General features: G+C 39.7%; 1 protein-coding gene across 1 annotated transcript in view; it reads right to left on the bottom strand.

The window, feature by feature from the left end:
* cadps2 (Ca++-dependent secretion activator 2) overlaps nucleotides 1-17,307 on the bottom strand; it is a 153,159-nt gene that overhangs the window by 89,772 nt on the left and 46,080 nt on the right. The window contains 1 exon segment of the mRNA XM_026365114.1: nucleotides 8,847-9,179. Coding sequence (XP_026220899.1) covers nucleotides 8,847-9,179 — 333 coding nt within the window.

Raw genomic sequence — 17,307 nt, 5'->3', positions numbered from 1 at the left:
GTTTTCAGAAAAGTCAGTACAACATCAGAAAATTAGAAGAACTAGTGTTTTTCCAAATCCTAACTTTTTGGCAGTCACTGAATTCGTCTTCATTAAGAAATGTAACTGATGTTTTGTCTCTGAAGACGAATTAGAGGTTTTACATCAGTCACATTTAAAAATCTATTTACGTAAATCTTCCTATTTCCTCTTCAGCCAGTTTGAGTGAGTTTTAAAATAAAACTGACTGAAAGTGTGATTAACTTTCTGTGGTCAGAAATAAACATGCTGCACACTTTTACTTTGCGATTCTGGTTGTATTTGTATGTTACAGTAATTACTCTCTGATTTAATTATACTAACATAAAGGTGTGAATCCAACTCTCTGTTCAACCAACATAAAAACATCATTCGTGAGATAAAATCAATCTAAATCTGAGCTTCATGACATCATCAACATTCAACAGGATCAGTTATTTGAGTGTGGTGTTTGCATGTTTACAACATAAAATCCCTGCATTAGACTGGTGCAAAACAATAATCAAGGTACTGATAGACTGTGTGTGCACAGCATGACCTCAAATGGCAAAAGAGATTTTCTTCATGACCACCACAACTTAGGCTCTGGTCAGAAGGTCAATTATCTCTATGATTAGAGACACAGCGCCAAATATATTTAAACCTGCAGCAGCACGTCTGTTGCCTGGATGGTGAAAGATGAGAGACAATTACTCACACACCCACGGTTTGACTGCATGCACTAAAATTAACCAACAAACACACACAGATCAGAGTTCAGAGCAGCTTTGTTACCATGACTTCTATTATGTGGTCTTTGTTGGCGGCATTTCTAATTCTGCCTCAGAGCATTTCTATGACAACCAGGCTTTTTATAAAGCTGTTAATCAAAGTCGTGTCAACATGTCAAAGAGGATAAATCCACACATCAAACTGTCAGAACCTGACACACACACACACACACACACACACACACACACACACACACACACACACACACACACAAGAATGTGTCTGTTAGCACTGGAACACACCGTTTCAGTGAAGTCTTAGTGTGATAGCAGATAGTGTGTACAGTGCCTGCAGGACAGGGAAAGAAACAGTCTTGCTTTTATCCTGGAGCCTTTAATTTCACCAACAGGATTCTTCACGCACCAGTCAAGCGACTGTAACTGTTGATGTTTATCAGCCATGTTCATCTGGTCAATATTAGGAAAAGGCAAAACTAATGAGATGCCATATTACATCTGGTAGTTGATAGTTCAGGTTCAGGCCAATGTTGAAATCCTAGAGAATGAAGAATAAAAGCTGCACAGCATGCATCATGTCCAAAACAAAGATGTACTAAATAGTTGTCCTGGTCCAAGGATAAAACAGAAAATAAAAACTCCCACTGTCTCACGATATTTAACCTTCTGCATCATGGAGCATATTTTGTGGTTTATTTATTCCAGTCACACGAATTGTAAAAGCATAAAACACCTCATTAGAAACCAGTTCCTCTTTGCTAAATGTGTGTCCATCACATCAGAAATCATTCAGTTCAATGTTTCAGTATTTTTCACATTTACAAATGCACAAACATCAAGTGCTGAAATTAAATGGTGTGTAAAAATGACCCAATGTGATCTGAGAGTCTGATGCTCAGTTAGAGGAAAAACAAACAGTAGAAATCATTCAGAAACGACAAAGAGCCCGACGGCAAAGAATAAAATGTGGTTATGCAAAAGTGCAAAAAAGATCAACGTCTAACTCTCTGAAGGTCCCTGAAGGGGACGTACAGACTCATGATCTGTGTCTGTTGACTTCTTCCACGGAGGTCGATTTATTTTCCTGCGACAGGTTTTTGTTTCTGTTAATAATTCATTTAGTTAAGTGTCATCGTGATCTCACACCGTCTACGACAGACGTGAACAGAACAAAAGCCAACGATATCTGTTCCCAGAAATATCACCATTTTTTATTTCAGCAATCATTTTCAGATATTTCATTGTCTTTGTTTGCAGAACAGTTTCACCATCAAAGTAAAACCCTTCAGCTGTCTTATTACAAACTAAACGACCTGCTGTGCACAAACACAGCCAATCCCACACTAATCATCCCTCAAAGAGATGAAAAACTAATAGAGAAAGGCAATTACACCATGCCATCAGCACCAGCAAGAATCAAAAGGACTGGGAAAGGGGGAAGCTAGAGGAAAAATGAAACACCAAAGAAGAAGAAAGCAACTTGAGGGCAGAAAGCAGATTTTCAGACAAGACTAAAGAGCTCTCTGACACTGCTGTTGGCACAGCTGCTGCCTGAAGCTGCTGTTAATTTATTAGAGCTTCGTCTACCAGCCTCTTGGAGCTAATGAGAGCTGACACGCAGACTGAGCCAAGAGAGAAACCTGTGACTCGACTCCACACCTGAGCAGGAACCTGTTTTTGGCGAAGACACCTATGAATAAAAGAACCAACAGAGGCTAAAACCCCAGAGAGACACTGAACCAAACTATAAAAGGCTGCATTCAAAGCTAAAGCTTGGGTGCAGTTCAAATGGACTCTGATGCATTTGCCAGTCTGCAGTGGTGTGTTCAGGCGTAGTGACAATAATTCATTCGAACTCTGACTCAGATCAAACAAAACCACACTGAGTCTGCTTGACAAGGAGGATTTGGGTTCACTCAGTAAAAAACAGTTTCCACTGAAAGATGAAGCAACTCTGATGCAAAGGACAAAAAAAAATCTGACAGGAGTAGTTTGAGGTTCAGTGTTTTACTCAAGGACATTTACTACTATTACTAGACAGGAGAAGCCAGAAAACCAATATCCAAATCTGAATTACTAATGCTCATTAAAATATTACAAAGAATATTTGACTAAATGAAAAAGAGCTGAATAAGTTCAGCTCAGTAAATACTACACACGTGTCCTTTGGTACTGGAGACACAAACAGCAACTGTCTGTTTCAGTTGTGTTGGTACATTAAAGTACATTATACAACATAAGCTAGTTCTAACATGACGCTCTGCTCTGCCGTGCACCTCAGCGCTCTGCACAGACCTTCAGGTACATTTATAATCAAATTACAATAAATAAGGAGCTAATCTTACTAAAATCTGCTATTTGGTTAAACGTCTCCCAAAAACCTTTCGACGCTCATTTTCAATTTTTAAAGAAAGTTATAGCTTTAAGAAAACTTGTTAACCGTCTGTAGCATTGAAATTTCACAACTTTATACACAACAATGTAAACTGGAGATGAAAACAAAAGCCTGAACCCACTCCTCCCCCCAGGAGGGCTGGGTTAAATACAGGGGACACATTTTATTGTAACATGTGACCTACGACAAAGAAAGGCTTCTTCTTTCAGAGCAGTTTCATCTTATTGATACAGTCCATTCAGCAGCATCGCACTGAAGTACGTACACACACACACACACACACACACACACACACACACACCTGGACTCTCTCCTCCCGTGTCAGCTGCGCGTCCTCCTCTGGTCTATTTTTATCTCCCTCCATCTTTTCATTCACTGAAGAAGAAGTCTACACCTCTCTGTTCACTGTATTTTCCTCGTTTGTACTGAGCTGACAGATTCTCATAGGCTGAATGACGGAGGAGGCTCAAAGTCAAACATGAAGTATAAGCTCTGGATGTTACAGACAAAACTGAATATTAGAAAGAAACTGATATTTAATGATATATGATAATATTCTCTCATACAAATTGAAACCTTAGTAATCCTGAGTTTTTAAAAATACATTTACATCCTCAATCTATGCTAATACATTATGAATAAATTAGAATCTGGTGAATTATAATGGTCTAATTTTATTATTCAATTTAATCAGGGGCAGTGGAGCTGGTAGAGTTTGAGCTGTTAGCTGTGAGTCATCATCGTTACATCTTTGGTATCACAATAGATGCTTCACAACTTCCTTTGGTATTTAATAAGCCCCCTGATCCCAACAGATGGGTCCGTGTCAAGAATTCAACCAACTGTTAGTCAATTAAGAACAGTTTTTTGTTCAAACAATTAAATATTGAGATGTTATTTACGATTCTAATGGTCTTTACACAACACAGGTCTTGTGTAAATGAGCTTTAAATGACAGGGCTGTAAATGAACAGATCAGCATGACTGGAGATGCCAGTGAGTTAGAGAAACGATGACAAGTTTTCTGCATCTCCACGAAACAAACAACCTGTTTGAAAGTTGTTTGTAACTGTTGGATCTTCGTGCTGCTTTCAACAACATTGAGCACAACATTTTATTACAGAACACTTCACTGGGATTACAGGTTGCTTTAAATCTTATCAGATAGATCCTAACTTTAACAGATTTATGGTTCCTGGTGTGCTTAGACAGATACTTTTCACTTTACTCACTTAGACAATATGTTGTTTTCAGAAATGCTGCATAACTTGTCACTGCTACGCAGATGACACCTGGCTGTATTTATCTATGAAACCAGAAAAACAAATCAACTAGACAAACCTCAAGAAAAGCCTGGATACTCCACTTCTGAATCAAGACAGAGGTTGAACAGAACTGAACGTGGAGAAGGCTGTAAAAAGTGACTAAAACTCAATTAAACCCAAAGAAGATCAGACTCATGAATCATTACTGTGCTATGCAGGCTGCTCAGATTGAAGTTTCACCTGCTTGATAGTAAAGCAGCTGCAGCAGCATCACAACCACAGCAGAGGAAGGAGACACTGATTTCTTCTGCAGAATGAAAGACAAGTGTTAGTTTCAAGGTGGGACAAGAGGGCTCACGGCTGTAATATCACTGGTTTCACATTATTTCAAATTGAAATTGTCACGATATGTTATATTCTTATCATGAGCACTGAAGAGCACAGTGTTCCACTGCTTTCACTTCATGTGCCCACATTATGTCCAAGGCCTCATATTATCTATGATCCATCTTTTCAGGTCATAAATATCCTCATGTTGTCCACTGGATGCACTTTAAAGAGAGGTCTCTTAAAGGTCAGTATAGACAAGAGGAATAACTACAGCAACCAGAAATGTTTAAAGAGCTCTTAGACAACTTTTCTAAAATATGACACTAATGAAAGCACAATTCCCAAAAACTTAAATAAGGAATGAGTGCTGTTCTGGTTTCTCAGTATGTGGCTGTGACAAACAGCTGTAACTGGTAGTTACTGGTAGTTACTGGTAGAGGCTGACGGCAAACAAAAGTATAAGAAGCCGGGACAATAATCGTCTGTCCTGGTAACAAACACAACCTGGTTGTTGATGAAGTCTCAGTGGGTTGTGAGGTAATTTAGTAGTATGAAGTTATTTCTGTTCAGTTATAGAGACGGACTTAATCATACAACAGTTTCCTGTTAAGGGTGGTGAGCAGACACTAAAGTTTGTTTCCTCAAATTAATAAGAAATAAAACAGATTTTCTCTAGTTTTGGTTTGATTTGTCCATGTTTTGAAAATCTATCTGAACATCTGGTTTCAGCTTCCCCACATTTTACATTTACATTTTAGTCATTTAGCAGACGCTTTTATCCAAAGCGACTTACAAGTCATTACAAGGTACAAAGGTAGGCAGGGTGAGCGTGAGGAGGTCTTGCCTAAGGACCCCTACTGGTGTTAGGCCACAGCTGGGATTCGAACCCCAGTCTCCCACATGGGAGGCGGTGATGTTACCACTACACTAACCAGCCGCCATTTTAACCATTTTCCCACATGACTCCTCATGTCCAGTAGCCCCAGTAGTATGTTCTCTGATGCAACCTGTTGCTGGTCTACAGATCATTTCATTACAAAATGAAAAACCTACCTCTTTAGTTTGAATGGACATTTTGTAAGTAGCTTTGGACAAAAATCAAATGACAATCCTCGTCACATATCCTATAAAGCAGCGGTCCGGTTCAGGAAAAGTATAATTTTAGTCGGTCTCTCAGGGATGAAACTGTAAGTATTGTCTTTTATAAGATTATGTATTTCTACACCACTCTCTAAACCACTGGATGACTGTGCTCGGGAAAGCACTGGACCTCGTTTCCCGTCTCCATCTTTGTTTTTGTGGAGAAGAAATGGTCATCCTGGAAAAACTGACTAAAATGATCAGGACGAAACAGGAGTTCTTATGAGTCTGACCATCAAGAAGGCGAGTGTTGTGAAAAAGACTGAGTAGAAGTCACCAAACTGCTCCACTTTCTGTTTTCTTACCGTCTAAAAATCCAACGAAAAGACAAAAACAAACAATTTCTTCTTTTCTTCCCGTCTAGTGGTCCACGTTCATCAGTTCTTAGTGAAGAGACTGGTCTCTAAAACAAGTGTTACTAACACAAACATCCAAAATAAGGACATCAGTAATTGGATTAAAGAAGGATTAAGAGTGTCCATGACACATGGATCCACTGAGTGAATGTCTACCTGAAAAAGAAAAGAGGTTTGATTTGCAGGTTCATCTCAAATTACCTTCTGAAAATATGTTCGTTATTCCATTTCTTGGTTGGTGACCTTTAAATTTGACCTTTAAGCTTCAACAGATTGAAGAGAACTGAGGTCCCTGAAGTTTGGGAGACGGACTCTGAGGGAAGTTGTGAATCTGTCGGCCCTGAAGACCGACAGGTTCACATCAAACACTATTCATGTAGAGAGATCTGAATACAACAAGGCATAAATTCCATTCTATCTCACAACTGCACTAATGTTGTTGTAACATTAATATTTAATAATCTATGACTAAAGCTCTTACACTCATTTATGAATCCTTCAAACAGACAAGATTCAATATACATTTCAAACCAAAAACTGGTCACATTCTGCTGCACAAGACGATCATTTAATGTTGGTTTATTTTAAAACATCTGCATCAGTCATGTGCTGCGACAGAGACTTGAACCTGCAGCTGGTTACCTAGCAACAAGACGCTGACTTCAAATGAATGAATTTATCTTTGTGTTTATGATTAGCGATGTGAAAACCTGAAGAACTGACAGCAACAAAAGAAACGACTAAACAGTTACACAGTGATCTGTGTGCATGTTCTGTTATTCTAATCTTTAACTTTAAATAATGTCGAAGGCTCTAACATCCCCTTCAGAGATGTTTTGAAGAGCATAAAAATATTCATCTTGTGCTGCACGAGCTCAGGTTAAAACTGCACATCGGCAACTTTTTACTGCAGCTGAAACTGTTTGTGCAATATTTTATTTAACAAGTTAAGGGAACCTTAGTGTTGTGGCTTTTTAATGCCTCACCTGCCTCAGTGTCACACCTGCAGGAGCTCCCCTGGGATTATATCAGCAGCAGTGGTAGCAACTACATTAATAACAGCTGCCTAGTAGTCGTAGTCGTAGTCGTCGTAGTATTAGTAGTAGTAGTAATAAAAGGATTTGGGTGAAGATGTTTTCCTCCTTCCTCCTTTTGCGACTACTGTTTTCTTTGTCTGGAGTCTGAGCAAGTGAAAAGTGAAAAGTGTGTCAATGTAAGTATGTGTTTAATTATTATTCACTAACGATGTTCAGCTTCTATTTATAGTTAATACCCACAAATCTGTAGAGATTAAAAAAAATAAAACTATTGAGCGGAGTCAGATTTATGATGCTCTGAATCATTGACAAAGAATGTAAAACAAATCAATTATGGATTCAATTCTTGGTTCAGCAACAGTGCACGGCTGCTGCACACTATATCTTGTGTCCAAACCAGCGTTGAAGCAGCAGAGCACAGAGGAAACCATCGATCTTGATAAATAAACCACCGTGTGTGGAGCTTTGTAGGGAGACATTTAAATCACCCGTAGCTGTTGTTCCTCTATAATGCAGAGGAAACGGGCTGCAGAGGCACGGTAACTTTTTAATGCAAACACAGGAACAAACTCTGCAGCTTGAATTTGCTGCATCCAGATACTGCACCACTGCTGCTGTCTTTACTTTTTCCATGTGAACTCCACTTACTCACTATAATAACGTTTCATGTTTGGCTAATCCCATGATGTCTGTCGAACTCTAACTCTTCCTCCTGTCTCCATCTTCACTTTTAGTTCATACAGCATCAGCACTCCTACATGTGAAAATACACTAAGTGTGGATGGACCTTCCTGTGCAGCTTCGCTGAGCGTCCAATTACTGAGCAGCAGTGTGCAGGGACACCGAGACCTTCATGATGTTCTGCACTGTCTGTTGCTAATGAGGTGGTTTTCCCTTAGAGAAACTCTGGAAATTCACTACATCACCATGTTCTTAGTTAAATTCATTTTTAATCACATCTAAAGAAATTCAAGAAATGTCAGGTCTAATAAAGATTCTGCATGGTCTAAAGCTCAAAGAGGTGAGCATGTGAAAAGACCAGCGATCTGCTGCGTCAACATCTAAAATCAAAAAGGGAAAAATGAAAAATATGAGCAAAGAAGTAACAAAAAAAATTGTATTCAAGTGCAGGATGATTAAACTATTAATCAGTGACCATGTTGTAATAGAAGAATAAACTACATGTGGAAGCCTGTCCATGCTCATTAAGCTATTTATCAGAAACACCTGCAGGGAATTTTTATTACATCTGGCACAAACGACATGCATGTAAACTGCAAATTGATTGATTTGTGGAGGCATGTACATTTAATTATAGGACACGGATTGGTCCTTTTTCCTGTCAAAACCTGGAACCCACAGGAGAAGGGACACTGCTTGAGGACATTTATCAGACTTTGCACAGCTCTTACTGAAGCCGCTAAACACTACATACAACAGTACTGTCAAAACCTGCAAACACAATAGAATGTGTGAAGTTGCTAGACGGTACCTTTAAGAGTGCTGTTTGTTTCAAGCATAGAGCAAAAAGCACAAGAGTTCAACAGCTGTACTGTCAAGTACTGTGTGTTCTGTACCTGGCAGGCGTTGTACAGCAGCTGGTGCTCAAACTTCCGTATGCTGAGTATCTGCTGGAACATCTCGTACAGCTGCTCCTTGCTGAGGATGAGCTCCGACACAGCACTGAGGTGCGCCCGCTGTGGCTGACGCCGCATGTCCTCATCCCCCCTGTAGATGGCGTCGTACTTGGCGATCCAGGAGCTCAGCACCGTCTCTTTGCTCAGGCCGTTGATCTCCGGGAGGCTGCGAACACGCCGCTCAATGTTCTTCTTGAAGACCTCACGGAAGTCGTTGGCTGAGCAGCCGCCGCTCTGAACCATCCGAGAAACACGCTCGCTCTTCAAAAAGCCCTGTCAAGAAGAGAGGGGATGATGAGCATCTACAGCCAGACACTGTGTTTATTCACCATAATAAAGCACAAATTAAAATCAGAAGAACTTTCATTGTGCATTAACATTTAGTCATTTGGCTTTTATCCAAAGCGACTTACAAGTGAGGTACAAAGCAAATATCTAAGCCAAGGAGATAAAGACAGTAAAGTGCTCTAGAAAGAGCTGCTTCAGTTACAGTTCAGGAATGAGTGCTAGATTATTATTTTTTATTGTTTTTACTTTAGAGAAAGATTCAAGTTCTGTTTTCAGTTTTAAAAGTTGAGAGTGAGGCAGCTGAGCGTGCAGAGGTGGGTAGGTCGTTCCACCAGTGTGGAACCACAGACCTGAACGAAGTTTAGCTTGAGTTTAGCTGAGATCTACTGAGGTGAGAAGAGGGGCGAGAGGGATTGTAAATCAGGATGAGAAAGTTCAGGTAAGCAAGTGCTGTTGAGTGGCCAACTTTGTAGGCACCTGTCAGGGCTTTGAACCTGATGCAGGCAGCCAGTGCAGAAAGTATAATGTGTTTTCAGCTGCTCCAAAAAGAGACGTGCTGCTGCATTTTGGATCATCTGGAGATTTGATGACACCTTCAGTAAGACACTGCAGTAGTCAGAACCAGATATAGATATGACCAGAGCCTGAACAATGAGCTGTGTTGTATAGTCCATAAGGTAGGGTCTGATCTTTGTGATGTTGAAAAGGGCAAATCTGCATGATGTGGAGACAGAGGAGAAGTGGTCGGTAAAGCTCAGCTGATCATCAATGATCACCTCCAGGCAGGCTGACCGTGTACACATATGCACAAAGCTAAGACCTACTTTTCACACTTGCTTACTAACTGCTAAAAGCATTTAAGCATTGAAATCATCAAATGCTGCTGCTCCTTCGTTTCAGTGAAATTCCTCTGTTGATAAAGCCAATAACATACAGGAAAACACTCTGATTACTTTGTGAATAAAGGCAGTTATTTAGCTGTAAACCAGCAGTGACTGATGAATCACTGAGGTTGTTTATTTGAAAAATTAAAAAAGTTCCCAGTTGCCTTAGAGATAAAAGAAACCATAACAATGAGATAAGAGCATCACTGTCATGTTGTATCACGACGGAGCCGTCTGAGCACATTGATGCATACAAAGCAAACATCTCAGTAACACCTGGGATAAACAACAGCTTTGAACTGAGTTAGATTTAGTTTAACTACTGAATACCATTTGTTCAGACAACCAAGTCACTGTCAACAGCACTGTCCACACAGCATTTGGCAGAAGCTTTTTATCCAGGAAGACTTTCTCCAAGTGACTGAAGAATGGGCGGCAGCAGCAGCTCAGTGCGACATTAAACAATCTCTCAGCTGGCTGCTTCACCTCTTCCTGTTAGTCGCTCCGAGACTCTGAACAACAGAACACAAGTGAGGAAATGATTCATCATGGAGGCCAAGAGCACAGAGAGCAGAAGCTGAGGACAGTTTAATAGACACAAAATCCAACTGGACTAAAATCTAGTTTAACAGATTATTAGTGTGTGGTGTGAAGGTTTTTATCTGTAGTAACAAATGCAAAACTGTTTTTATATAAGACCCTTAAATGTGGTTCTCAAAGAATCATGAGCAAGATACACAGAGTGTGACTTCGACACATCATGCAACAGAGGTGGATCCCTCACCCTAACAGCCTCTCCTGTTAGAGGTCATCAATACCAGCTGTCACTGAACAAGAGCCAGGACAGGTTGCCAGTCTCTCACAGGGTTGACATAAAGAGACAAACATTTACACTGACATTCAGAGTCACCAGTTAAACTAACTGCATGTCTTTGGATAGTGGGAGGAAGCAGTACCCAGAGGAAACCTTCACAGATAACCCAGGTCCTTCTAGCTGTAAAGCAACAGCACTACGCTCCACACCACCATTCCACTTATTTAATACAACCAATCTTTTTAAAAGGTAAACGATAAATAAAACTGCACTTTAGTAATTCATAAGGCAATAGGAGCTATGCATCTACAAGTTATGACGGTGCAACAACCTGAGCAGACATTCAGACACTAATCTCAGATTTACGAGGCCCAGTGGAACGAAAACACGAGTTTTAATGTGTGCCTCAGTCTGCAGAGATTTTGTGTAATTATACATAATGGATAACGTCTCCAGGGACAGAGTTTTCAGATATAAGCAGCTCTGTGAAGATGCTGGATCCATGTTTCCTCGCTCTCCATTAGTGGCCTCATTTATTCTTTACTTACAGTTTATTCAGGTTTGATTAAATAATAATCAACTTAATTAACAAACACATTATCACACATTATCTCCCTCGTTGTGTTCAATGTCTAATAATCTATTCAAATCTATTCGAAGAAGCACAAAAACTGTTACAAAAAACATGGCGGCAGTAGCTCAGTTGTTAAATCTGTCGTTGGGCATAGTGGTTCGATTCCCGGGTCCTCCTGGACACTTGTCGAGGCGTACCATCAGGCATCTGTCCAACCACAAATTCTCCAAGGTGATAAATAAAGTATATCATAATCATTTTACATTATAAGATGTGTTGTACACATTTCTTATTTATAACAATTCACTGGAGAAAATAAAAACTAATTCTGACTTCTAGCACGTATGGTGTCTGCACAAACATGCAGCATAACTTCAGTTATTATTAAATGTGAAATGTTTCAGCTGTTAATTAAAATACATTCAGTGTTTTATAAGTAAGTAAGTCAAACATGACTTAGTAAGTCAGTCCTTACATGAAGGACCCGTGTGGTCTGAAAATGATCTACTAACTAACTGACAAAGCTAAATAAGTGAAAACTTGGAGGTAAAATGTCCAATTTATTATGGATAGGTAATGAGCATTACTTTATGGCTAGTTTAGAGGCAACTCTGTCTCTCACAGTTGAAGGGAGAGTGAGTAGATGTCATTTAAGAATTTTTAACTAAATAATTGAATATTTTTATAAAAACTAACCACAGCATTTTTCCAGCTAAGGTCCTTGTATTCTTAACAGGCCTGAAGGGGATCTTTAAATAAAGATGATGAAGAAAAAGAATTATGCTCAAAATACTGACAACTAGACGGAAGTTCGTGCTTTAAAATGTGACGAGCTGTTCTCTGATGCATTCCCCATGAGAGCGATAGACCTGCAGAGCGTGAACCAACAGCAGATGGAAAGGAACTGCCGTAAAGCTACAAGAGTAACGACATGGAACAAAAGTCACTTCAATCCGAAGAGATATAAAAGAGGAACAAGAGAGAAAACAAATGTGCTGGTGTCGAAGAAACTAGCAGTGAGATTTGTAATCAGCGGGGGGGCAGACGCAGATAGAGAGTCCTGTTTACGGTGATAAATGGAAATGGGCAAACGTTAAGTGGATGAAGTGGGAGGTGACAGATGTAGCTGCCACCAGAGGAGCCTGCTAACAGCAGCTAATCTGCATCATTCAACACAAACTGCTCTGAACTGCAGAGAACAAAAACACATTAAACACCTCCTGCGAAAGAAGAGGATATAGGCAGGCCACAAAGCGTAAAACTGATTCAAATGTTAACACGGGGACACAGATGTGTGTGTTTCTAGTGGGATTAATCCTTTAATGAAGCTACAGAGTGACTGCCAGGTTTCAGGTGTATTAAGCCATCCAGGTGGGATAGGAGGATTTGCTCAACAGCGGTTTCTGTTGAGCTTAATCCTACTAACAATAAACAGGGAGCCAATAAATGCCAGAAACAAGTAATACATGCAGGGATGGAAACAGTGAAATTAATCCAACTCCGATTGTTAGAGAACTGCAGTGAAAGTCTTTGCTCTTAAGAGTAACTTGTGAAAAAACAAATGAAATAAAGATTTATACTACAATGGGATTCGTGTCTCCACCATCTCTGTACAAGCTCATTTTCATAGCATGACATGATGTAATGGGGCTCTACACCGACCCTCGCTAAAGGGAAGATGGGACATTTACAGCCGACATCGCTGATAAATGAGTTTGTTGTGTTGGCCTCCTAAAAGAGGCACAGTGCTTAAATATTTATTACACATCTACAGCTATTGTAACAGCAAAAGGTGAAGTTGTTTTCATAGTGGGCCCAGGGGTTTAATGGACATACTGCTGAAGGTAACTATGAGATGTAGATGTGCAACAAATTAAGAGGAAAAAGTCTGAATGCTTGAAGACTGAATGCAGTGAGGGGAACCAGTAGATCTGTTGTGATCATGGGGGCAATTTACTGTCATGGTGTGGGTCCATTTGTCCCCTTAGACAAAAGGGTCACTGCACATCAATACAAAGGTGCTCACCTGATCACCTTTACTCTCTGATGAAAACATTTATCCTGATGGGAGTCAGGGCCTGGTCTACTCCAGGTGACACTGCACCCATCCATAGGGATACAGGAAAATGATGTGAATCATTACTATGGTCTTCACAATGACCAACTCAACATGTTAGAGCCGTGACACATCAAGCTAACATCGAGGAACTGGGGGTGACTTTAGGTCGATGGCTTTACCACCTGACTGCCTCAACTTGTCACGTGAGAGTTCACCACCATCATCAATTCACCAAATTAGGAAATATCTTTTGGAAGAATTGTCTTCGATCTCCGACAGCAGCAGTGTTCAGGACACTTTCTGTCTTTCATTCAAGCTGAAAACACAAACCACAGACCAAACTGGAAACACTGCTGTACCTTCATCAGTCACATCATCATGATGTAAACTGTGTCTTTTCACACTACTGCTATCAGCAGATGGTAAAATGATAGCCATTTAATAACGGTGACTGCCATGAAGACTAACTGAGGAGCCAGTAGCTCATTAACAAGCAGATTATTTTTCCATGTAGACATCATTACTGTTTTCTGTTGGTCTGATTGTTTTCTGTCTCAGCTCAAATGGACTGCAGATGAACGCATCTCTGATGTTTCATTACAGGACAAATGATCCTGTTGAGGGTAAACATGCTGAACCATCCACTTCACTGTGGGCCTGTAATCATCAAAGAAGCCTGAGCTGCCACACAGTTTTTCTTATTGTTAATAAACCCATGTGTTAGTCTGTCAGTGAATTCACATGCACTTAAGTAACCAGGCTACTGAGGGAAATGAGGTTATGCACATAGTTGTGATTTAACAAATGTTGCGTTGGTGGAAACTGACTTATTTTGACAGGTCTTCTACAGTTGTACTCTGGTGTACACTGCACATTCTCTGCTGCTGTAACATGGAAATTTCCCCACAGTGGGATGAATAAAGGTTTATCTTACCTTATCTTATCTTATTTTATCTTATTTGTTGCTGCAGTTGTATTTTACTGCAACTACTTTTCTTATCTTTGGTTTTAAATGTCAGAAAAAAGGGATATTAGAATTAATTTGTCAAATCAGTAAAAGGCCTCATTAAAATGCATTTTTGAAGAATGAAGTATTCCTTTTTATATTTGTACTGTTAGTTAGGACATGCCTCAAATGATCTCAAGCTATTTTTAGATCTGTTAGCTACATGTGAGTCACTGAACAATTGTGCAATTCAATAAATAATAAATAACCAGTTGATTAGTCAACTATCATTAGTTGCAGCCCTAAAGTAGATTGAGTTAAACTAAAATACAGTGTGTCAGGACAATGTGAGGGCCTAATGGTACTGAGATGTAATCTTTAGTAGGACACATTCATTGTGTGCTTGAGACGGCACATGACATTTGATGACAAGAGGAACAGTACAGTATAAAATACTATATTATAACAAAGGGCGGCTGAAGGTGGGGCTGCTCTGTCTTTAAAGGTCACTCCCTCCTTGGCATCTCCAAGCCTCCTGTCACACCGCAGGTGGTTCTGACCCCCCAGGTGCCCTCTGAGCCTAGATCGATGACTCCCTTGCCCCATATTTGTGTAAAAGTCAAAACATCTTTAATTAAACTAAGACAACCAGTCGCCTCAAAAGACGGGTTCTGGTCATCTTGTACAGCCAGTACTGAAACCTGAAGGTCTGAATAAAGATACTGCATTGATTTAACTGATAACTACCAATGGATAAATAGAATTAAAAGCTATTGTGCAACTTAAAAATGTCTGAAACCAATAAGATGATAGAGGTGCTGTATGTCTGTTTCAGTTGTTCTATGCTGATTATTTCTTGTACTCTTTGCTCTGGCTGTGTGGGTGCAGCTGAGGGAATTTAGAATCTGGGTAGTTCCTGGATTTATGACAAAGTATACACTGAACAAACTGTTGCAGAAGTACCTAGTTTCTATGTGTATATGTACACAGAATACTTGTACAAAACATGTTTCCAGTAATGTTGTTTTCTAAAGTGCAATAAAAACTCAAAACTATTTGTTTATTTGTTTGAACCTTGTTCGAACATTTCTCGGACAAAAGTACAAAAAAAAGATCTTCAGTGTTTTTACAGACCAACTTAATTGTTTTGTGTAAATTTAAGATTGCATTTCAGGATTATTTAGAGTTTATAAAAGTATTAATGCAGGTATTTATTATTTAAAAACTAAGTCTTGTTATCAAAGACATTCTGTGAGAGACCTACTGTATCACTAACATATACCGTAGATACTATACAGTGATTATATTTTACATATACGACTCGATTTCGAAGTGAACCACACCCTGTACAAAAAGACTATAACATAAGGTCTGAGTCTTGATCCTGGTTGTGTGTCAGACTGCAGCCCTCCCTCTGCCGCTCTCTAGATTCTATAGGGTCTCCTTCATTTTGTCTGGTGACACAAATGTCAGCCATTATTACTAATGAATTAATCAGCAGGAGACTTCCTCCCTCCCTGCTGCTTGAATTAATTGGGGCTTTAAAATGTCACTAAATTATTTACACACCAGTAGAGCAGTGGGCTCCAAGTTAGGAGATTAAAGGCACAGACGACAAGTATGGCTAAGTATCGCTACTTAGGAGTAGAAAGAAACCATATGACTGAACACAGACAGCAACAAGTTCAATAAATAAATGAAGGAAAACAGCTCAACTAAATCTACTGTAGGTGAAACATGAGGGGAGAAAAATATCAGAAAGTTTTACTGCCAAGCAAAAGAGCCTATAGTTTTCAATTCAATTCAGTTTTATTTGTGTAGCACCAAATCACAACAGAAGTCTTCTCAAGGCACTTTACAGTGTTTAAGACCTTACAAATATACAGACTGATACACAGAATTATATAGAAAACCCAACAACCCCACTGAGCAGCACCAGGAGACAGTGAAAAGGAAAAACTCTTATTCAGCAAAACCAGGCTCATGATAGGCGGCCATCTGCCTCGACCAGCCCATTGATTGGAAAAGTCAGCTTGTTATTATTCAGTGCTCAATTCAGATTAAATCCCACTCCAATCAGACCTAAGTCCAGAAAAGGGAAAAGATCTGCATCAGTATTTCACTTTTAGCTTAATTCATAACTAGGAGGTGGTAACTCTCATCTCAGCTGCTTCACCTGTAGTTGCAGACTTCTCCAGTACAAGATGAAGGTCAAGTTCTAATCACGCTCTAAGCAAATTTGACATCTCCCACTTCATCTCCCCATCAAATGATGTCCATGAAAAGGACCAGCAACAAGGGTGCAGGCCAACACAACATACGTCTCAGAGTAGCTGACATTACAACTTGAACTACTAAATGTTAGTCAAACCCTAGTTAGGTTATAAAAAGATCAAGTAAAGATCATTTACCTTTCTAGGAATAACAAGGAAATAGAGCTTAAAGGTCAGATTAACAGTCTGCTTCACACAAACAACACTTAAACTAACTCTTCTCTGAACATGTGAGATCACACGTGTTTCCTATTTCTGATCATCACTTCATCTGCACAGCTAGAAGGTGTCTTTGAACCCCTCGGATTCCTTCTTCTGTGGTTGTGATGAAATGGTTCCGTCACAGTAATATTCAAGCTTTCGTTTAAGTGCTCCACCATCAGCTGTGAGGAGCTATGGATCATCGGTGCTCATAGCTTCGTCATGCATAAAACATGTTTCAGCTGAATAATAAAACGTCTTCGGCGCCTGCTTCCAGTCAGAGTGTTGGTCTGTCAAAGAGCCTGGACACGTCATATCTCAGCATAACGGAAGTCTTAAATTTAGCTTAACTGTAGAATACG

Source organism: Anabas testudineus, chromosome 6 (assembly GCF_900324465.2).
Source record: "Anabas testudineus chromosome 6, fAnaTes1.2, whole genome shotgun sequence".
NCBI lineage: Eukaryota > Metazoa > Chordata > Actinopteri > Anabantiformes > Anabantidae > Anabas > Anabas testudineus.
The sequence above is the reverse complement of the archived record's forward strand: the minus strand, read 5'-3'. Positions and strand labels throughout refer to the sequence as shown.